Genomic DNA, 24816 nt, shown 5'->3' on the forward strand with positions numbered 1-24816 from the left:
CAAAATCCCCAAGATTCAAAATACATTAAACTCCCTCCAACTAACTCGTGGACTAACCCCTGGTAATCTATTAAATTACCCCTTCACATGTACAGACAGTAATCTTTTAGTTCTGAGGCATATCTAGAGCCTTGCAATTTTGGGCTGGGCCTCCCAACCTTATAAATCCATTGGGATAACCATCGAACCATAATATTGGGCATACCAAAATCTTCCAACGCATACTGAATGAAGACAAAAAAGGTTGTGAAATAGCAAAATCAGATAACCCCTTAACCCAAAAATTTTTTAATGGCAAATCTGCCCTTTACGTATTAGTGTTAATAATCTTGATTAGTGATTAAATATTTTGTTTAGTGATTAAAATAATTTTCAGAATTATAAGAGTTGTTTAGATGAAAAATTTGAGGAAAAAAAAATCAAAGTTTTGGTTTGGTTAAGAAGGAGAGAAAGAGAAGGAGAAAGTGCGAAAATTCTAATTCTTGATTCAATGGAGGATGAGGAGGGTCATCATTCATCTAAAAAACCTAGGAAAATACATATCAACTACAAAAATGATCCAGAAATGGATGATTTCTTAGATTATGAGAATGATTTTACACCCACTCAAACTCAAGCTCAAACTCAAACACAAACTCAAGATGATGATTTTTATGAGCCAAATCCTGATGATGAAGACATTGATGAGGAACCCAATGCTTCTAATACACAGGTCAATTATATCCTATACTTAATCTCATTTCTATAGCTCTCAATTACCAAAAGTTAGGTTTTTTGAATCATGGTTCGGCGAAACAGGTTGAGGTTCGGCTCACATCTATGAGCCGAATCTACCAATTGATGAACGGTTCGGATTACTGAATCTGTTTACTGCATGCGCGGAACCAATAATTTCCGATTCCAACCCTTTTGCTAGACACTAGTTCGGCTTATATGAAAGTTTCATAGTAAGCCGAACAACATCCTGAATAGCCCGGAATAGAATCATTACTAATTCGGCTTATATATCCAAAATTGTATGTGCCGAACATAATTTTTTAATTTCTGGGTTGAAATATTGTTACTAGTTCGGCACATATGGAGAATATCGTATCATCCGAAACCTCTTATGTTCAAGGTTCGGAACATAATATGATTATCGTCTGAGCCGAATATAAATTTGTTAATTTTTGGGTTAAAATATTGTTCGTGGTTCGACACATATTGAGGATATCGTATAAGACGAAACCTGTAAATGTTTATAGTTCGGCACATAATGTGATTATCGAATGCGCCGAACCTTGTTATTATATTCCCTTTCTAGTGTTTAACCTTGTGATATTCTTTGTAGATCGTGCTTGGACTCATGGAAAATCAACCTGATCCAGTAGACATAATTGGATCACTTCCAAAATGATTTGGTATGTAAGAACCTTTTGTTTACCTTAATGTTGTCGGAATATTCCAAAGTTTTTCTTACAAATTACTTGTTTTGGAATGAACGTAGATATGTAAAACTAAACCAGAAGTTCTGGATTGGCTTGAGGAACACGCGATGAAGATAAATTGTGTACTAGTTAAAGGAAAACAAAGCCGGTGGGATCGGTTTGAAATGATTTGTGAGCGTAGTGGAACCGGCGCTAGCAAGGTTAAAAAGGGTATTGTATACGTTGGGAAGACCGGGAGAAAGAATAGGACGAAGACGAAGAAAATAAATTGCTCTTTCAAAATCGTTTTCAACCTCAAGAATAAGTCCATGAACAAAGAAGATCAATATCGGATAATGAATTAGATCTTATCTTCAACGTTGGATAAGAAAATTGGATACCAAGGTCCATATTAAACTCATTAAAATCAATTAGATCTTATCTTCAACTTCAAGAGAATGAAAAAAAAAAACAACGCAAAAAGAATGAGTTCATTCCGACATCGGACGAAAAAGTTATGGCCAAAACAAGATCGAAAAACTTGAGTGTGCAAAGAGAAGGTTCGGCTGATAACTCAACAACACGAGCTAGCCGAACCTAGAGCCTGCAAATCAATATTTCGAAGTGTTTACAAAGAGAGGTTCGGCTTGAAAGTGATCTAATCGAGTCAGCCGAACCTGATAACTACCTGGGGTAAATTTCAGTTCTCAGGTTCAGCCGGGAAGGTTTGCAAGGTATTAGCCGAACCTGACACTGTTCTGGGACGTATTCAATACACATTTTGGGGTTCGGCTAAAAATTGACATTTACGGTTTAGCCGAACTGTTCATATTAAACTCTGCGGGCATCCAACTCAAAACCAATTGGCTTTGAGTTGGATGCCCGTATTCTAACATGGTATCAGAGCAGGCTATTTGCGACGAGTCTTTGACCACGCCTTTACTCCGCGTCACCCGATTTAATTGTCCACGTGCTAGACCCAATGAGACTACACGTGAGGGGGCGTGTTGAGATTATTAGTCCCACATTGTTGGGCGTTGTAAGATCCTGTGGTTTATAATCTATTAGGACCTCTCCACTCATTGCCAATTGGTTTTGAGTTGGATGCCCGTATTCTAACATAAATTCTTTTTACTCGGTCAATAATTGGTTTATTATGTGCAAAAAACGTAACCAACAAGGATTACAAACGGAGCCCGAAGGCCCCAAACCCCCATAAACCAAAAGGGTGTAATAAAAGTAAAAACTTCAACGAAAGGGAAAAACCCAGAAGCTAGAAAAAACAGAAAAAAATAAAACAAAAAGGAATCTAACAGGTTCTTCAAGACGTTCTGTGCAAACACAACAGCTGCATCAAGAATGCTGTCAAACACCCATCTGCTTTAAACTTCAAATTTATAGCTCCAAACTTCATAAACTTCGATGCTTCGAACCACACAAAAAGACCTTGAAAGACAAGGCTATCTATTGAGTATTCGCGCCTGTAAACTTCTGATGAGCTCCAATGAGCTCAGATGAAATAATAATCTTCAATTCTAACGTAATTGTAAAATAACAATACGCTAACTTCGGAATAAAAACCCCCTTATAATCTTCAAAAAAATCCTAACCGCAAGCAATGTTCGCTGTTCCCATAGATGTGAAACAGCAAAAGACCAAAGTGTCCACATGCAGCATCTTCGATGGTACCCTCAAACGAAGAAATACCGGTTATGCTGCCAGGCTCTGGCTATCAATAGAACAAGATTAGTTTATGCTAGAATGTGTATTGAAATCGACATTGATTTCAAGTTTCCAAAGAGAATCCCACTAATGATTGATGGAAAAATTGCTTTGGAACTTCCAGTGGAATATCAATGGAAGCCTCCAAGTTGTGAAGTATGTATGGTCTTTGGTCATTTGGCTAAAAACTGTAACAAAATCAGGAAAGTTGGTTGGAAACCAAAAAAACAAGATAAAACCAGGACAAGGTCAAAGAAACAGAGGCAGTGAACTCAAGCATCACTGCAAATAAGGTTTGCAACCCGGTAAAGAATCAAGAAGCTCCAACAAAAAGCCCAATGAAGACGACAAGTACTGGCTATCATGGAGCTATTGTAACGAATACAGTATCAACAAGTGAAGATGGGAATTGGAAGGCTGCTTCAGACAGAAAGTCTCCTGTTAAGAATGCAGTAATTGATAAGAAAGGAACAATCAAGGCTAAGGGCAGTGACCCTTGTATCAAAGTGTCCAACACTTTCAAAGTGTTGGACAATGAAAATCAGCATTCTTTTCGTGATCAAGATAGAGTTCTAATTGAAGAGTGTGACGAAGACAATGAAGAATTCTATGAAGTGGAATCTGAAAAATACGCTCACTTTTTGGCTTATGAAGACAAAAATAAGAAAACTGAAAAAGAGCGGTCATGGCTCAAATAGAATGGCGAAATTCCGAATAAGAATTTGGGAAAAGGACAACGATCCGCAGCTAGGAAGCTAAAGTGATTTGATAGTGTTTTAGCACTAATTTGTTTTGTTGCAGGATCTTTCATTGTGGTTGCTTAGTTAAGAGTTGGCTTTTGCCAGTCTAGTCTGTGTTTTTGCTTTTGGTGCTGGCGTTTGCCGTCACCTTTTGTCTCGCTTAGGCGCTCCTCCCCTGTACTCTTTTTTCTGTTTTAATATAATCTCAACCTTTCTCTTCAAAAAAAAAAAATATAAAAGAAAAGAAAACAGATATAAAAGGAGACCAAGGAGCCAAAACCTCTTGGAGAAAGAAGTAGAAAAAAGAACACAAAATTGGTTAAAAATATCAAAATCAACAATTCCTGGGTGAAAAGGACATTTAGGTTTTGATACTGTTTAAATGGACAAAAATGTAAAAATAGCCGGGATGTAAACAGTTTCATCCTACCCATTTTCAAATACTTTTTTTTTATTTTTAATTTACATCAGGATGCATCCAGTTTCATCCTTACTATTTTTTAGGCTTAAGTTAAGATAAATCGAGTTTCATCCTTGCTATTTATTTTAATGTCAATTTCCCCATACTAATTTTTACTCGTCCATTTGAACTATGTTTAAAAAAATATTTGGACAAATGACCCATTTTCTGAAAAAAGAAGTGACTAAAAAAAATGAAAGAATATGCCTCCGAGTCACCTAGAACGCTTCAACTAAAACGTTTATCATTTCAGGAGTTCTTTGGTATGCAGCTGTAACTAGCTAATTCATTCATTCCTAACGAGTCGAGACACTGGAGACGTGGACAAACAATGGTCACCCAAATCGAGAGCTGCTGGTGTCTAACGGTGGTGCTTATCTTGTTTTCAAACAGTTCAATCTTTTCGATATCTTTTTTTGTTTTAATTTAATATGATTTTTTGAACAATGGCCACCAGTATCGAGAGTTGGTGTCTAGTGGTGGTGCTTATCTTATGATGTAATTTGTTTTCAAACAGTTCAAGCTTCTCGATATCTTCTTTTGTTTCAATTAAGGTGATTTTGGCTTGTGTGATATATGATAATGAGCGGAAACCATTTCGAAGAAAATGATACTACTGTCCATTGTCGCCGTCCAACCTGCTGGCGATATTAAACTCTTAATTAGCTAAGATGATAAGATGTGCACAAACCATTCCGAAGAAGACAAACTAATACTATTATCCATTGTCTCCGTCCAACCAGCTTGTGATATTAAATTAGAATCTTATTGTCTTGGAACTTAAAATTTGGAATATGCAGCGGAAGAAAAATCCAGGGAAATTTGTGTTTATATGTGAGTCTCACAATAACTTTAGAAATCCAGGATAAGTTTCTACATGTGCTTTTAAATGTAAGGATATCTTTCTACAAACATGATACACAAGATTATGTCAATTGACACTGTTATCGGTGGTGGTGGTGGCCGTGGAAGTTCGATAAGTTTCTTAATTAGGTGTTTTATAAGTTTCGTATCGAAATATATATATATATATATGGATTAATGTTCCAATACAGAACAGTCCGCTAAGTAAAACTCAAGAACTTGAAACCGAAGAAGATTCAACCCCAATGAAACATTTGCATGCTGAAAAATATATCCCTTGTGCAACCAGTTTCTGTGTTAGAGTTGCCTCTGAACATGAGTTAGGTTATATAACTTAACAAGATCTCCTTTGTATTTGGCAGACCCTTAAAAAAGGATTACGACAAACCTCATACTGCAGGAATCAAGCGGCTGAAAACCTATATCTGCATCAGAAGTTCTTGGGCGGCATATGCATAGTGCTTGAAGGACGTCGATGCAGCAAATGTAATAATTGGTAGGAGTAAGTCTGCAGGGGAAAGCTTGGGTGGGTTGTTCCCATGCAGGAATTCACGAGGACGACTATTACAAGTTTATGCATGACACAAATACACCATCCTAAGATGATAGTGATACTTAAACGCGGTACTCTTATGGCGGCAGTGACTTCACCTGAGCACTTGTTTATTGAGATACTGTCCCCATGGGAGTAACTCCGTGACAATACATATAGGTGCTGAGGTGAAGTTACTGCATCCATGACAGGAACTGAATGACAATACGAAAGTACTGAGGATGCAGGTATGCTTTTTGTTTACAGCATATGATGTCATGTTCACTTAGTCCCATCCCAAATTTCTTTTAATGATCTAGGTCGTTATTCGATATGGCATGTAACATCAATCATGATATAATAAGAAGTATTATATGTTCCCTAGAAAAAGGATTTAATTAATTAATAGTATGGTTTCACATAAAAATACTCTATTGTGGTAAAAAGCTGAGAGCTACTGGCTAAAAAGCTGAGAGCTACTGGCTCAACCGGAGAATATCTAGACCAATAGGAAATTTCCATTCAAAATGAGGAGGATCCATGGACATTCTTAGATGGACAAGGTCAGAAAAGATTTACACCATTTTCTCCGCAAAACCCAAACGACAATGAATTTAAGTGTAATATTTTGATGATATGTTCCTCTTATAAGACTCTACATTCCTATAAAAATTAACACAATTCGAGATGTATAAAACAACCATCTACCCCTTTGAATATCAGTCGTTCAATGTTAACGGTTGAAATTAAGATCGGTAGATGGTGATGTTTGCTGTCTCGAATTGTGTTCATTTTTTTTGTAAGAATATAAAGTCTTATAAGAGGAATATATCATCAAAATATCACTTAAATTCATTATCGTTTGGGTTTTGCCGGAAAAATGGTGCAAATCATATCTGACCTTGTCCATCTAGGAATTTCCATGGATCCTCCCTCATTCAAAATTTAGCATATATAATAACAAATTCTAGAGCTTCTTGGCCCCCAAAATATTTAGACCTACATGAGCTTCTGGTCCCACAAAATATTTAGACCTATAGAAAATTGTTATACAAAATTTAGAATATATAATAATAAATCCTAGCGCTTTTGGTCCCACAGGTTTAATATTGTCCCAATTCTAGAAAACTGCACGGGCTATGTAAGTTTACGACTTGGGCAACCAATTTGATCCCGTGAAGCGCACGAGCGCACATCTAGTATTCATTAATGAACTAAGGACCGAGTGCTCAAAACTTCTCTAAGAATCTAAAACCCACTCTGATACAATTGACTATTTTATGGTGGATTTCATGACAATCAGGTGAGACCCATTTTTCTTAAAAGAAGTTTTGATGTACTCATATATATGAGAAATTCTAAGTGAAACGCGTGAAAACCCACAAAAAATCCTATATCCCAAAAAGAATGATTCACCATGGGTTGAATCCGACAGTTTATACCGAGTGAAACAAAATGGTGTTGGTTGGATTGGGTCCCACCTCCTTGTTTCACTCGGTACAAACTGTTAAATTCAACCCACGGTGTAGTACCTCAAATCACTTTCTTTTGTTTGTTGTGGTTTTTTATGCATCTCATTTGGAATTATTCATATATGAACAAACTAGAACCCTTTTCAGGAAAATGGGTTCCACTATTGGTGTTTAGGGATCCCTAAATCAAAATTAGAGGGATCCCACAAATTGTATCCAATTCCAGTTGATTATATACAAGTTGGACAATCATCCATGAAAACACGGACGAAACATATTGATTTTCCGGATTCGATTCCAAGTGCTCATCCATATATGATAGAGGATCTTGAACCTATATCTTGTAAGGGGTCAAGGTCTTAAAATTGTATGCCACCTAAGATTTAAGACGTTTTTCACCAAAGTTTCATCTCCAATACAAAAATGAATGCCATGAAAAATGATGACATGGCTAAGTGGTGTAAATGGAAAAGTTTAGATTAGACTTTCTCTATGATCTTGGATCTTAAATCCACATCATTTTGTTTCCAAATTTTTGGACTTTGCAAAAAAAAAAAAATGTTTCTAAATAAACAAAGTTTGTTAGATAAAAGCCATAGGACCTCGGAGATTAAAAATGAATTTTAGGTGAAAACTTTTATCCTTAATTTTTTTTTGTCTTTTAACAGTGACCACCTATTTTTTTTTATATTTTTTTTCTTAATAATAGTTTGTTTTCATTTTCTTGTCTATATCAACTATTACAGTTGACACTGCATTATTGTCTCCGTATCCACTCGTGTGTCACTTATGTGAGCGTCTGTTAATTTGTTAAGACTGTTAGTCTTGGATGTTGACTAACCATCTTCTTGGTTTCCGTTCTCTCTGACAACTATATAATGTTGTTTGTTCTTTTGGCAGTCAGTAAAGAAAATTTTATTTTCTGAGTTTTCATCAATTGAACTATGATATTAGACAGAGAAACAAAAGAATCTTTCTCTGGGTGTCGATCTGTTTCTTCCGCGCGTCTCATTTTTTAGATCTTGAATCAATCTTCATCAGTGTTTTTCCTCTCAATTTTTTTCTTGATTTATTTCAATCTTTTTCAATTTCTTCAATTCGACAATGGAGATCCAACTTCAAATTCGAGTACCAAGGTCTCTTTAAACAATTAACCAATTTTGTTACTTTTAAATCGAAGGAAGATAACCTCATTACTTAGACGAATCTGGTGCTTCCTTTCATTAAAAAATATCGGTTAATGAAGTCTTTGGATGGATTATTTGAATGTCCTCCTCGGTTCACCAACAGGCGAAATCAAGAAAACGCAATTGAGAATCCTCTTTACAGTGACTGGATCAATGAAAACTTTACTCTTTTGACAGTCAATAATGAAAACTTTACTCTCCGAGTTTTTATCAATTCAACTAAATAAGACCTCAAAATAGGAAGACCTTGACCCTAATCATTGAAGATGTTCTTAAGATAAATATTTGGATAAGGGGTAATTCAATTTACTTCTAAATGTCCTATTAAAATTAAAATCATGATCCCTCTTTAAAATGGAGTAGTGCCCAAAAAATGGTTGTTAGATAAAGGTTGAAAGACCTGCAGACACTTTATATCGTTTCGAAGACGAAGAGATTGTGGTCGCCGACTGTCTAGAACTATCAGCTAAATGAACAGAATTTTCTGTGTTAATGGACATACGTACTTAAGATTAATTAATTTTAGTAATCAACTTATCAACTTGTACTACGATTAGGAGGAGTGTTCTGGAGATATTTGTTGAACTGAAGAGATGCGTGGTTATGTTATGGAGTCCATGACTCCATATAGCATTTTTGTACTAGTTGCAAAGTAGCCAAAAATGAAAGATCCACAAAGTAAAAACTAAAACTGAAATATCCATTAACAACTTAACCAAATTCATGATCAAACTTACGGATCCGGTGGTTAAGAAAATCCTAATGTTGATCACCATGACTCCATGAGATTTCAAATTTCCCAAGTCCTTGATTTCAGTCCAACCCTCCATCAATAAATCCCAAACATAACCAAAGAATATTACGTGTCCCTCAGCACTGTTAGCAATCCTCGGGCCTAACTAACCTCGAAAACCGGCTGACAAGGTTAGGATTGTTCAAGGCTTATTAAGCGCGAGACCTAGAATGTCCTAGGCGATGCGGTACTATTTAACACTCCCCTCAACGACTAGGGCTACACAGACGGAGTGACACGGAAGCCACGAACACACACTGGCGGGGATGCGGAGTGGTACGGAAACCACGAATGCACATTGGCGGGGATACAGAAACCACGGAAACACGGGCATCGTTGAGAGGGGCCTGGCTCTGATACCATGTTAGGAATTCTCGGGCCTAACTAACCTCGAAAACCGGCTTGCAAGGTTAGGATTGTCCAAGACTTATTAAGCGCGAGACCTAGGATGTCCTACGAGATGTGGTACTATTTAACAAGCACATGCCAAATGTTATTAGTAGGCAATACAAAATCCATTCGTGGTGGCAGCTGATGAGGTTCCGAAAAGACATGGTCAGAACAGAGTGCTGGCGCGCACAGTACAGGTGCTTCTCTTGTGACATACTTGGGTAATGGTTACATTCTTTGGTACATGATTTGTTCGAAAGTAAATGCGTTACAACCTTGTTTCAATCTGCTAATAAGACAGAGTATATTTGTATGTTTTTGTCTGTGCACAAACCATATATGCAGAAGGCAAACTGATACTAATGTGCGAACATGTTATTAATCTTGGAACTCTAAACTTGGAATTTCAAAGAACAAGATTAACCTTTCAAGATATAAAGAGTCGAGAATTATCTGAGAATGAGAATTCCATAACTATAGTTGTACTACTAAATAAAAAATGTTAGATTCTTAATGTTACTTTTATGAGTTTCACTTTTACTGTTATTTGAAGTCTAGCCCCTGCAGTAATATGGACATTCCACTAGCACAGAAACTGCAGAAGAAGATTCAAGAACTGGAAGCTGGAGATGCCAACCTCAAAGAAAGCATGTCAAAGAAAGAAAGATTCGAGTCTCCGTCCAAAGTAACTGAGGAATCAAGATCTGGCTCCAATCCAAGAAGAATGGGGAGTACTGGTGTTAGGATTTGTAAAAATAGTGATACTACTAGCCTAGAACATCCGAATAATCCTCGAAGAGGAGGTATAAACTTAACGAATAAACAGTATTTGAATATCTTGCAGTCAATGGGTCAGGCACTCCATATTGTTGATCTCGATGGTCTCATAGTGTATTGGTGAGTATTTTAGTTTCGGATGAACCCCCTAGACGAAGAAACTGAAAAAAGTAACAAATGAGTTCAATCATTTTATTTACTAGTCTCCCTCCGTATTTGAGCTTCGAATGATGCTTTTTTGAAATTGAGACACTGCAATACGCGACATAACATATATGGTACACTTCCACCTATAAAAATGTTTATGGTACACTTCCACGTATAAAAATGTTTATGGATAGTAAACCGGAATTCTGGATGTTAAACTTTTTTTCTATATATGTTATTGCAGGAATAGAGCGACCGAACAATTTTTTGGTTACCCTGCGTCTGAAGCTCTTGGTCGGAATATCAATGGCTTCTTAGTTGAGGAACAAGACAATGTATCGAATGAAAAACTTCAAAGGAATTCCTCAGGGGAGAACTGGACAGGGATTTTTCCTGTCATGAATATACAAGGCCGACTATGTCAGGTACTTGGCACCACCGCTCCATTATATGATGATAGTGATACTTTGGTTGGGATTATTTGTGTATCAATAGCTTTAGAGTCTTTTCGAGATACCATAGTACCGATTTCCCATGGTACAAAACCCTTAAAAAATGATTCTTGTCCCAGCTGTAGTCGTCTGTGTAATAGCGGCCCAAAAACAACTAAGCCTGTATTTGATCCTCGGCACAGTCCCCTAGCTGTCATTCCTCGGATGATGTCAAAATTGGTAGGTTTTGATCTATTTATAAATGTAAACCATCTCGTCTTTCTATTTATGTGTCCCTCTCTCTCTATTAACACAACTTTGCATCAGACATTGAGATCGAAAAATAAAGGGTTAAGTGGTAAAATGTCCCAATTTGGACTACAAGGTTGTGAAAATGCCCCGGACGTTAGGTAAAAGATCAAAATTCCCCAAAACGGAATTAAAATGTCCCAATCTGTTATGTTTTCCGTCTGACATGGTTAAGTGGTCAAAATAGTAAGCGTGTGGCCCCGCACGTGTAAATAAATGTCATTTATACCCTTCTGTCAAAATGCCCCACAAGCACGTGACTACTTAACCATGTGCCACATTTAGTTAGATTGCGACACGTGGCTAGACTAAAATTGGACGGCCATAGATGAAGTGGTTATATTTACTGAAATGGATGTTTCTTTTTCTAAAATGACCAGCATGTCCTGTTAACTAGGATTGCGACACGTGGCTATTCTTTTAGTTGGACGGCTGGAGATTTGGTTGCTATATTTACAACAATGGGTTTTTTTTTAAGAGAATGACCACTGTGTCCTACAATCTAAGATTGCAACACGTGAGTTCAAATCAACGGCTACAGATTTCAACCGTTTTAAATCCGACCGTTGTAGATTCCGACCGTTGTATTAACAGTCACTTTCTTGTCTCGCCTGACTTATATAAATGGGGAATTTTCACAACCTTAAATCAGTATATTGCTTTTTTTCTTCAAAATGTCTGCTAGCTCAAGTGAGAAAATGAAAATGGTAAGAGCAATTTCAAGATTTTTTCAAAGAAGAACATAGTTAAGGGGTGAGTATCTTATCCATCTTACTTTAATTTTTACTTAATTTGCAGGAATGTGAGATGTGCAACGAAAATAATCATCAATCAATTGATTGTCCTTGGATATACAGTAGGTGTAAATTAGTTCCTTGTAATGGTATTCGGAAACTTTTAAAGGTCAAAGAAGGTGCTAATTCAGGGAAGAAATTATTCTCTTGCTCTAATCCTATGTGTCCATACTTCGAATGGTTTGATGATGCTATTAAAACCATGACACCTCAGTACAAAGGAGGATGTAAAGCTTGTGTTGGTGATCCAAATTTGCTGATTGTCCTTGGTCATATACTCCTTGTATCAACCCCAAATGCAATTCAACTAAGGTGAGGATGTTAAACATAGCTCAAACATCATGGAATTATGGTATTGGCTACCTAAAATGCAAAAAATGTGAAGATTTCCAATGGGTGTCTGATGCTATCTTTGTGGAAAAACAAAAGCAATCTTATAATTCTGAAGATCAAATTTGTGCACAGTTTAAAGACAAAGTGAAGGTAAAGTGCAGAATTAGAAGTTAATGTATGTAAACAAAAGCAATGTAACAAAATATTGTCAACATTCATAAAACAGAACTGAGTACTACTATCTCTGATATTACTGATATTTAGAGTTAGGATTTCTAACCCTTTTTGATGGTGGCTCAGAAATGTTGATTGTTTGGCTAGAAATATTAATAATACCATGATAAGTCTGGTTAAAACAGGCAGATGAAGGTGTAGAAGAAGTAGATGGATGTGTTACCTTCCTTTTGGTTGCAGTGGAGGAGGATGTTGTTGATTTCTTTGATGCAGATGTTGATGCAGTTTTTCCTTTTGACAATGGTGGTACCTCAGCTGATTTCTTTGATGCAGATGATGTTGCTTTCTTTGATGCAGATGATGTTGCTTTCTTTGATGCAGATGTTGATGCAGTATTTGGTGCAGAAAAGGCCTTCCTCATCTTCTTTGTTGGTGCAACAGTAATACATAACTTTTCCCCATTAACAGAACACTCCATTCTCACTCCTTTCTTCTTGGGGTTGGATCCAACTGGAGGACCTTGACAGGTTAGAATGTTATGATCAATACCTTTACATACGCTGCACTTTGTTACTCTTTTGCGCGGCTTGTTCTTCTCATACCAGGACTTCTTTCTTTTGACACAAGGTCTTCCCTTATCTCTCAATCTGTGTGGATGTATAATATTGATACCAGGACTTCTTCCTCTTGAGTGACATCATATCTGGGAACTTCTTCATCTGAAGTAGCATTTACCTGTGCACTCTGCTCTTCATAAAATCCACCTACATTGAAATCTTCATTACAATCATCAGTCTCATTATCAATATCTATACCTCTAGCACACATAGAAACCCAATCTTCATAATTGTACCTCTTCACTTTCATCTCCAGTTACCTCTTCCTCATTATGTTCCTAAAACAAAAAATCAGGCCTATCATTAGGATGACAGTTGTAGATTAGGTAAATTCACCTAGTCATCATCTTCATTCCCCTGTACTTGGTTGTCTGCAAAAGATGCTTGTGTAGCATTAACTTGTGCTTCATGCACTGGGTTTTCTGCAACAGATGCTTGTGTACAAACAACTAGGTCTTCATGCACAAAATCAAGTCTTGTTGGTCTCATATCACTTAGCCCACTAACACTAGCAGTCTTATTAAGTCTTGGACTCCTCCTAACCTCAACCCTTTTACTAACAGTTTTCTTCTTCACTGGAGTCATAAAATTAGTCATACCACTTACCCCACTAACACTAGCAGTATCGCAAACAAAACCCCAATGTCTAATTGTAGGAATAATTATAGTGAACTAAAGTCTTACCAAATTGTCTTTATCTAGTTTCCCTTTATTCCAAAATGAAATAAACATCTCATCTGATTCACACTTATCATATGGATTCCCATCATCATCATTAAATAAAAACAGTTCTAGTGTAGAATTCATACCCTGTTCATTCACCAACCTGCTCTTTAGCATAGCCATGAAAGCTTCTCCACTGGTACCAGCTTTACAACCAAAACAATAAAGGTCCTTAAACCTCTGTCCTATATCAGAAATCCAGAAATTCCTATCCTCACTACCCATTCTGAAACATTTAACAAAAATGAAACAATAATCAGTTATAACAGTACACACATACACTATCTAAACCAAGTAATACACACATACACTACAACACTTTCAAATAATGAAAAGAGGAAGAGGAAGCAATTTTGTATCCAACACTTTCAAGTTAATACATCTACAGAGAATTGAATAATCTGATATCTAAAACAAACCAAGTAAAGACTTATTGGCAAAACCAATACAAATTGTAAGTCTCTAATCTATCTTACGTACTAGTATCAAATGCAGCTGAATTTCCAGATTTCCAATGACAGGTTTCATATTTAATATGCTTATTGTATTTCATATCCAATTGCTCACACTTAACCAAAATTCACAACTGAAATTCTCACGCACAGAACATGACTAATATATTCCAGCAGATACATTATTGAAGAAAACATGACTGAAATTCTCATGCCATGCCATCACAGTAATCAACAGTTACAAAAATAAACAGAGATACACAGAATTCATAGACAAAAAGCAATTGAAATATTCCCTAAAAATGGAAAACCCCCTAAATCATCTGCTAAAAATTCAATAACCCAAAATTATAATCCCTAATTTCTTTTTATTCAAACCCTAATTAGATTTATTAAAACCCTAAATTTGATTCACTAAAACCCAATTTTGTTTCCCTGAAACCCTAATTACGATTGTGGTGACTACAGATTCTGAAACCCTAATTTCATTTTTACTCTCTGAAACTTAATCGCAGTTAACAATTTCACTAGGTTTTGAAAACCCTAAATCGTAAAACAAAATTAGGTTAAAAGTTACCTATTCTGGGTTAAGAAACGCGATTCTTATCTTCTCCGTCTCATCTATCTTCTCGATCTGCAATTTCACTATTCTTCCCCGTCTTCAATGTCTCTCTCTGTCTCTCCATCTCTCTCTGTCTCTCTATCTCTCTCTCACTCTCTGTATCGATCTGGTATTTTGGTTTCGGTGGCTCAAACACGACCAAGGTTGAAGATAAGAATTGAAGTATTCGTACGAACCACACGTGTGGTACAGGTGTCTCAGCCCACGTGTCCATCACATTCCACGTGTCGCCAGTTTAGATTGCACGTGTGTCATCTGTTTGCAGTGCACACGTGTTATGAATTTATCAGCACACGTGTGACATCATGTCAGGCGGTATTTCTGTACAAGGGAAAAAAAGACATTTCATAACACAGTTGACCAGTCAGAAGTTATCAAAATGCCCCATTTTGACTATTATAGGTAAAAGTAACTGAATGGGGCATTTTGATCTTTTGCCTAACGTTCGGGGCATTTTCACAACCTTGTAGCCCAAATTGGGGCATTTTGCCACTTAACCCAAAAATAAAGTATGTTCGAAGATGAAAACATTGGAAAATGCTCTTTCTGACCATAAGAACATATGCCCAGTGAATCCTTTTGGAGATTCTGCTGATGACAATGGTGCAAGTATGATGATAACTTCTAGAGTGAAGGGAATATCATGGTCTTGCGAAAGCCAACAAATCCTGCCGGCTGCGGGTGGCAATGAGCTCTATAGGTCCTTGCCCTCTTCTACTAAAGGAACAAGTAGCATGAGTAGTCCCCTCCGTAAATTCTATATGAAAACAGATTATTTGCATTATCATATCTGGTTGAAGTTTAACTTTCGGTGAACAGATTGGGCGAGGTAATAGATGTTCACATTATTTCTAAAGCATTTACTTCTGTGATACTTCATCAACTATACATAGTCCTCTTTTTCTTAATCTATCATAATACGTGTTGTTGGGTGTCAGGTTCATGTGCGACTGTGTATCGCGGTCTATGGTGTGGCACGGTATATTTTCTTAAATTCCTTCTAGAAATCTACATTTCTTAATCAAAATTCACATATATAAAGCATTTGTCAGATTACATGGTCAATTGTGAAAATGATGAGGTATATCAGCCAACAGAAAATTAGACTGGTAAAGAGAAATAAATTTACCCACCACCTACCAACCATGCCCAGGTTAGGGTCGAACCTGACACTATACGTGTTTTCATATAGAATGGAGCAAAAAAGATGCGGTAGGATCTAGGACGTAGCATTTGTCACCCAGCCTGACCCTTCAAGGGTGCAGAGGGATTGTAATTGTATTCCATCAAGCTGTTAATAGGAACTCGTTTACACTTCTAGCAGGATGTTGCTATAAAAGTACTTTCCAACTTTGAATACTCAGAAGACTTGCTAATGCAACATTCCTTCAGACAAGAGGTATTACTGATGAAGAGGCTGAGGCATCCAAGCGTGGTACTCTTCATGGGGGAAGTGACATCATCTCAGCATCTGGGTATTGTCACCGAGTTCCTTCCACGGTTCATTTTCTACTTTTAGCCGTTTCATATTGTTTTCTTACTGGATAATTTACCTTTCATACTACCTCCGTTTTAAAAAAACAGATACTATCATTTTAAAACATGGCGGGAGTATTATTCTACTTACTGAGTGTACAAATATTCTTTCTACTGGCAGTGGAAGTTTGTTTCGGTTACTTCGCCTTCACACTACTAATACATTAGGTTGTAAACGGCGTATTCTCATGGCTTTGGACATTGTGAGCATCTTTGCAATTCCTTTCAACAACTTCTACTAAGGAAATTTCACTCGGACCAGATTTTCAGAATATAAATATTGTTTAACGTCTACCTCTTTTGTAGGCACGAGGTATGAATTACCTTCATCGTCACAACCCACCAACCATTCACCGTGATTTGAAGTCATCAAATCTTTTGGTTGATAAGAACTGGAGGGTAAAGGTACCTATAGTCTCTGCTTCTGGGATGTGGATAATATTATAATAGGCAGAAGGAGAAGTCATTTATTAACCTCCTTGTTAATTGTTTTCATTGTTACTAGGTTGGTGATTTTGGTCTCTCACGAGTCAAACATGCAACTTTTCTAACAAGTACCGGTGATGGAACGGTGCGATACACGTCATATACAGCATCGCCTTAGTTTTTTTTTCTTTCTTCGATAGGTTTGAAATAACAGATCCCAATATATTTTCTGTGTTTTGCAGGCACAGTGGATGGCTCCGGAGGTTATCCGCAATGAGCCAGCAGATGAGAAGTAGGCGACAAAATTCCCCAACAACATTTCACTCTTTCATTCACTTGCTCGATCATTAAATATATATATTTTCTAACTACTAATGGGAAACTTATCAGGTCTGATGTGTATAGCTTTGGAGTTGTTCTATGGGAGCTTGCAACTCTAAAAGTCCCTTGGAATGACCTGAACTCAATGCAGGTACGTTGCGTCACAGGGTATGATTCCATGGTATTCAAGTAACTTTTTTTTTTTTTTTGATTCGAAATTTTTTATAGAATAAAGGATCAACCCAGGGATTCAATCTGGAGTTGATCAGAAATACAACTAGGAGTGGAAACATACCATTCTTTGGTAAGTTTCTGTGTACGAGCCATCCTAGAAAGAGTGTCAGCCACTTTATTTTGTTCTTTGGCTACATAATAGATTTTCCAGTTTTTGGAATTTCTAAAACAAAGAATAATATCTCTAATGAAATGATGGAACTGCCAGTTGATGTTGAATTGGCCTTTAGTTATTGCTTCAACTAGTATCATGGAATCTGTCTCAAAGTTAACTGAATCAAGCTTCAGCTGCTCAATCCATTTGACAGCCTCCCATAATGCTAATCCCTCCACATGTTCTGGACTTGATTCTTGTTCAACATAGGTACACTTTGCGCCTCTGGATGTACCTGCCAAATTTCGAAGAATCAGTCCAGTTCCTGCATTTTTGTTGCAATGATCGAAAGAACCATCTAAATTGACAGTAAAATAATCAACTGCAGGAGGTATCCATTTTAAGTTAGTTCTTTCGACTCTCGATACTAACTTAATTGGTAGTCTCTTCCTGGCTTCATAACAGTCCATAGATAAAGTAGAAATCCTAAGAATAAGTTTCTGAGGATCTAATAACTTGTTATCGAAAACCTTGGAACACCTTTCCTTCCATATTCCCCAAGCAGTAACCATTCTTTTAGTAATAGTTTCAGAAGTAAGAATTCCATGACTAAACTGAATAATCCAGTTAGACAATTCTTGAGAGAGGGTCAAACTGCAGGCCTGTGGATCCAAACCAGACTGCTCTAGAGTAACTGCAATGCAGAATAATATGCGAAGCACTTTCTTCTTCTGAGCCACACAAGGGACAGTTTGTGTCAGCACCTCTTGAGAATCTAAGTCTTCTTGCTTTTGTAGGCAGAAATTCTCGTAAACATTTCCAAATGAAATGTTTAATCCTTGGTAGAATGGGAAGATTCCACATAGTTGAGAAAATAACTTTCCTTTCAACAGAAAAATCTGAATGACCATGAGTCTCTTCATAAATTTTCTTGTAAGCAGATTTTAGGGTGTATTCACCATTCTTTTCTAACTTCCATATAAGTTTATCTTCCTGAGAAGGATGAATGGATAAACTCATAATGATACCAACCACTTTAGGGGAAAAGAGATCATTCAGAAGACCAATATTCCATGACTAAAATGAAAGTAGAAGGGTTTATAGCATTTATCATAGGTTCAAGTGGAGAGTTGAGACCAGGAATCCAGTCATCTTTCCAAATCCTAATTGAAGAGCCATTACCAAGATTCCAAAAACAGTTTTCCTCTATAAACTGAATTTGAGAACTTATGCTTCTCCAGGAAAAAGAAGAATCATCTTTAACTGTGTGATCAAAAATGTCTCAATTATGATGGTATTTGGCACTCATAGCATCTGACCGTAGATCAGAACCTCTGGTAGAAAGTCTCCAAGCAGATTTAGAAAGCAAAGCTTTATTAAAACATTCTAAGTCTCTAAATCCAAGACCTCCATCTTCTATATCCCTTCTCAAGTTTGTCCAAGAAATATTAGCACCCTTGTTTGTATCTTTTCTTCTCCAGAATTTACCTTGTATGGAATTAAGTTCTTTGATTGTTTGATCTGGCAATTTGAAGGAAGTCATATGATAAACAGGCAAAGCATTAAGAACATGCTTAACCATAAATGTTCTTCCTGGCTCAGAAAGATTAGTTGAATTCCACTTAGATAGTCTAACTTATGTCTTCTCAACCAAAGTAGAAAAAGGGACTGTTTTGTTTCTGTCAATAAAAAAATGGAAGCCCAAGATATTTTTCTTTGGGATCCATAATAGGTACTTGAATAATACCAGCTAATATATTAGAAGCAGATGGACTGACATTATTGCTGAAATATACTGATGATTTGTTGAAATTAACCTGTCCTGAGCACTAACTGAATTCTTCAATAACTTCAATGAGATTCCTAGTCTGATCCAGGTTAGCTTTAGAGAACAAAATACAATCATTTGCAAATAAGAGATGATTAATTCTAGGTGCTCTCCTAGCTATCTTCACACCAGAAATAATTTTTTTTTGTTCACAAAAATCTAACTTTCTAGACAGAGATTCCATTGCAATGATAAAAAGGTAAGGAGACAAGAGATCTCCTTTCATAATACCTCTTGAAGGATGAAAATATTGACAAGGAGAACCATTGAAAAGCACTTCAACTTGAGTAGTACTTATGCATTGATGAATCAATTGACACCACTTGTCACAAAAACCAAACTGTTTAAGAACTTGCATAAGAAAATCCCATTCTAAACTGTCAAATGCTTTTGACATATCCATCTCCAAAGCTAATGAACCAACCATTCCAGATTGTCTCTTCATACTATGAACCATTTCTTGCACAAGAGAAATATTTTCTGAAATTAAACTCCCTGGAACATATGCAACTTGCATAGGTGAAATTATTCTCCCAATATGTTTTTTCATCCTTCTAGCAATGATCTTAGAAATTAACTTGTAGGAGGTGTTGCATAAAGCTATAGGTCTGAAATCTTCAGGATTGTATATGGAGTTGCTGTCTTAGGAATAAGAGAGAATCTTTTTCTATTAAGTTGCTTGAGAAGGAAACCAGAATGAAAGAAGTTTTGGATCATTTGAATTAGATCCTTTTTTAACTGTTTTCCATTGTGTTTAATAGAATTCAGGTGGAAATCCATCTAGACCTGGTGAAGTCCAAACTTTCATAGACATTAGAGAGTCAAATATCTCAAACTCAGAAGGAATTTGCAGGAGTTCAAATTGTCTTTATCTGTTATACACTTTTGGTATGCTGTAAGAAGTTATAAGAATCTGCTATATCCACCGAAGTATTGATCTTCTTGAAATGTGTAGTTAAAAGATTATCCAGAGAATCTCTATCAGTACACCAATTTCCATCTGGAGCTAGGAGACTATCAATTCTGTTCCTTGATCTTCTCATGTTTGCTCTAGTATGGAAATATTTGGTGTTCATATCCATGTCACCATGATGTCTATCTTTACCTTGTTGTCTCCAAAAACTTGACTCAATATCATCCCATTTGGAAATATCTACTTCAATTTGTAGAACTTTCTGAGTATTACTTCCATTAATATCAGATTGTTGAAGATAAGTCAGTTGATCCTTCAGTTGAGTGATGGTTATTTGAATATGACCAAAAGTGTTTTTATTCCACAATGACAGTTGCTTCCTATTGTTAGATAATTTATCCATAAACACAAAAGATGCAGATCTAGACACATTAGAAGTCCAAGAATTCTCAATTTCAGAAACACAAGTAGAGTTATGCAACCAGTTTTCAAAAAATTTCCAATTTTTACCTTTGACAGAAAGATTGTTGTACAACTGAAGTAATATGGGAGTATGATCACTCCCATTTTGGGAAAGATGAGTCAAAATAGAGTCTGGGAATTTCAAGAACCATTCACTATTGACTAAAGTTCTATCTAGCCTAGTTTTGATTCTACCAGTACCATGTTTATTACTTGTCCAAGTGTGGGGATTGCCACTAAACCCTAAATCCTTGAGGTCAGCTTCTCTTAATAACTGAGTAATAACACTATTACTCGAAGTGGAAGTGTGATTAACACGTTCACTTGGGTCAAGAGTAATATTGAGATCTCCTATAACTCCCCGAGGAACTTTAACAACTTTGCTTAGATTCCTAATATACTCCCGTTGCTCAGTTTGTTTTTCTTTATAAGGAGTACCATAAAGACAAGTTAAGAACCATTCTCCTATAGAAGGATCATTTAGGATGACAACATTTGTCATGTTTGTATTGGAATGAACTATATCAACTTGAAAACCATCTTTCCATAAGAGTAACAGTCCACCAGCAAGACCAATAGAAGGTACTTAGAAGGAATTTGGAAAAAGAAGTGACTTAGAAAATTTTAGGACTCTAGCATCATTAATTTTTGTTTCAGAAATGAAGATTAAATCAGGATTATGCAGTTTGTTTAGATCAAAAAGATGGTCTCTAGTATCTTTTTTGCAAAAGCCTTGACAGTTCCAAGCCAAAATTTTCATAATGTGAGTAGTAAAGTAATGAGAAAAATGGAAAGAAATAAGAATATTAAGTACCTGAAGTGCAGGAATTCCTAGTTTTCCAAGAGTAGTAGATGCAGCTTCTCCACCATTCTTTTCCATCTCCATCTCATTGATGTTTTGAATATCAATAGTTGGATCATTAGGATTAATGGAAAGACTAGAAGGAGTGACATGAATGTTATGAGGATTGTTTGAGGGTTCATCATTAAACTTAGAGTTTCTCATCCTTTTATTTTGTCTAGTATCTTCACTATTGTCTTCTCCTTCTGGAAATTTTTGTCCTTCATCAACAACAACATCCTCCTCTTCATTCACAGGGTCTTCATCAGCAACCTCAGCAGTATCCTCAGCATCATCCTCAGCATCAGAAGGATGCTCAAGTTGATATTTTTCATATTCCACAATTGAGAGCCTATATAAGAAGAGTTTATGTTCAAAGAAAGCACAGTTCTGTTCTTTATGGTCTAGAACAAAACATTTGGGGCATAAATTATGGGGTTGAATATGCCAGTGATATTTGATCCACACAAGACCCTCAACTCTTGTATTCCAGCAAGCACCCCTTATCAAAGGGAAGTTTAAATCAATCATAACCCTTGCTTCAATATTCGTACCATGTCTTGGGCGACAATTAGGAAGATCTGTGGAAATCTTGGTACCAAAGAAACTGATGGCTTCTTCCACTACAGCTTTGTTATGATGTTCCAATCTTAGTTTCTTCAAAGTTACTGTGAACTCCTGTACCGAAAACTCTTGCTCTTCTGCCTTCTTCGAAGAATCGTACTTTTGAATAACAAATAAAGCATCATCTGCAATCCACGGACCTCTATTAATGACTTCTTCTTGTTCTTCCACAGAGTTAAGTTTAATGACAAAAAGGTTTCTTCCTATCACTTTCATAAACTTTTTTTTATATCTCCTCCAAAGTTTGTTTATCTCAGTTATGACTAGTTTCAACTCGATTTTATCCTTATGAAGAATTTTACCTAGGATACTGGTACTCCACTCTTCAGTCGCACCATCTATAAGCTTAGCAGAACCAACAACTCTTCGTTAAAGGGTAGGATTTTGAGAAATAGATGTCTTTTTCAGTTGCTTAGAATGCTTAAGGTTTATACTTTTATTGGAATAAAGGAATAACAAGAAGTTATGAGAATTTTCAATATAGGAAAGAATTCTTTCTGATTGAGGAAAATCATTATGAAAGAATCTGTTTTTTTGGGAAAGTCTTCATCTTTAGATTTATCAAAAAAAGGAGAATGCCAGCTATTAAGGGAGCTTAGATCATGGTAACCGTAGTTGACCGAAGAGAGAGCCAAAACTTGATTTTAAATTTTTGAATCTCTGTGAACATGGAGATTTCCAGGAAGAAGAGTTTGGATAATGATAAGGATTAAAGCTAGAAATAACCCCATATAAATCCTTCTAGTTCTATACAGATAACTTAACATACTGATAATAATCATCAATTGGAGATGACTAGCAATACTTGCTAATTAACAAAACTGTGTGACTTGTTTGGAAGCTAGATCCATATAACCATACTGGTTAAACTACCTGAGGACTGTAGGAATACACCTGCAAAAAGAATTAGCACTTCATTAATAAGAAGAGAAAAGGAGAAATTATACTTCCCAGAAAAATTCATGGAATTGAAACAAGAAGAAAAATACAAAAGAAAAAGAAAAAATAATGAAAAATAAGTTATAACATAAACAAATGATTAGAAGATTAAGGGGATTAAACTTCTAATTAATCATGAATCCAAACATAAATCAAAAAATCTAAGAAAAGAGAATCGACTAATTTGCATGACCACTGCAAATATTAACGCGAGAAATTCTTTGATGAAGTTTCTCTATCGTCCGCTGTCGAATGTTTATAATGCTTTTCTAAGTTAATATAGTTAGGGTAAAAGGAAGTATTCAAGTAACTAGAATAGTTGAATTACAACTTTCTTTTCTACTAAAGGTATATATGGAGGTGAATTGAGCAGGTGATCGCGGCTGTAGGATTCATGAACCAACGAAATGAGATACCAAAAGACATTGACCCGCTTTGGGAATGTCTAACTGAGAGTTGCTGGCATAGGTGCGTGCTTATTTTAGGAGTATTTTTTTATCCAGCTAATTAGCAACAGTTATATGCACGTACAGCTGACAATTTTGCTTGCATATGTTTTTCGTCCGCCTCCCACCGCGCAAGCGGTCATCTAGTATTTAAATGAAAAATCTTTTGTATCATTTTTGAGGTTCTTATATATATTTAACTCCAATTTGATTATGAAGTGATCCGAAATGCCGCCCAACGTTCGAAGAAGTGCTTGCAAAATTGAAAGTTGTGCAGAGACATCATCATTTTGTTTAACAGCCAACAACATATATTCCTTGCCGCATTCCTGTCTAAAAATATGTAGAATTCTATTTTCTAATACTCTCTCGGTCCCAAAATAGATTAACTATATCATCAAATAATGGAATATTTTTAAAATTATCTTTTTAATTGATTATTATTAGTACAAGAAATATGAATAATTTGATAGTCATGTTTATATCGTTAAGTATGTGTTTTAAAATTCTTTCAAATGGTATAAAGTTTACGAATATCCGTTATATGGTTTGAGAAATAATTCATTTCTAAATTTTTATTAGTAATTATCCATAAGGGTATAATTGTAAAAAATACTTAAAAATTCTCCTCTCTCCTCTTTGCCTTAAGAATTGTGCAAATTAAAACTAGGTCATCTTTCAAGGGTATAATTGTAAAAAATACTTAAATATCCACTTGAGGTTAGTGATATTTGACTTGAACTATATCAATCTCTAACGCATCTTTGAAGTCGTGCATATTGAAAACAACACTGCGAAGCATATTTAAACTCTAGATAGACATAGTATTAAGGAATACAATACGAGGTTTATTGCTTAAAATTAAACTTTGTAGATAAGACATCGCCATAATCATTTGAATGTTGTGATTATGTATGGGTATGAGGTGAGGATTTCATCCTAGGGAACAATGTTTTACATGTGTTCTAAGGAAGTAGGTTCATAAACTTGTTTCTGAACCGAAAAGGAAATTCCAGGTGTTATTGGTTTTGTTATTCATTGCATATCTTATGAACAACCAATATGTGTGATCGAGTATAACCGCTCACAAGTTGTTTGTGTTCTTTGTAGAACTATTCACAAAGGCCTGGCTTATGTATTGGTATGACTTTTATTAGTGAAATTGATCTTAAGTAATCACCTGAGATGGTATGATCGGGTTTGTGTT

At 36.0% G+C, this 24816-nt stretch overlaps 1 protein-coding gene across 1 annotated transcript; it reads left to right on the forward strand.

Moving 5' to 3' along the window:
- Window positions 1-15466: 15466 nt before the first annotated feature.
- On the forward strand, window positions 15467-23907 carry LOC113326404 (probable serine/threonine-protein kinase SIS8). The gene is made up of 11 exons (XM_026574142.1): window positions 15467-15645; window positions 15746-15774; window positions 15884-15924; window positions 16270-16445; window positions 16603-16684; window positions 16788-16886; window positions 16987-17052; window positions 17150-17199; window positions 17298-17379; window positions 23537-23631; window positions 23829-23907. The coding sequence occupies exons 1-11, from the start codon at window positions 15467-15469 to the stop codon at window positions 23905-23907; spliced, it is 978 nt and encodes a 325-aa protein (XP_026429927.1).
- The last annotated feature ends 909 nt before the right edge of the window (window positions 23908-24816 follow it).

The sequence above is a fragment of the Papaver somniferum genome, unplaced genomic scaffold (assembly GCF_003573695.1).
Source record: "Papaver somniferum cultivar HN1 unplaced genomic scaffold, ASM357369v1 unplaced-scaffold_10, whole genome shotgun sequence".
Lineage (NCBI taxonomy): Eukaryota > Viridiplantae > Streptophyta > Magnoliopsida > Ranunculales > Papaveraceae > Papaver > Papaver somniferum.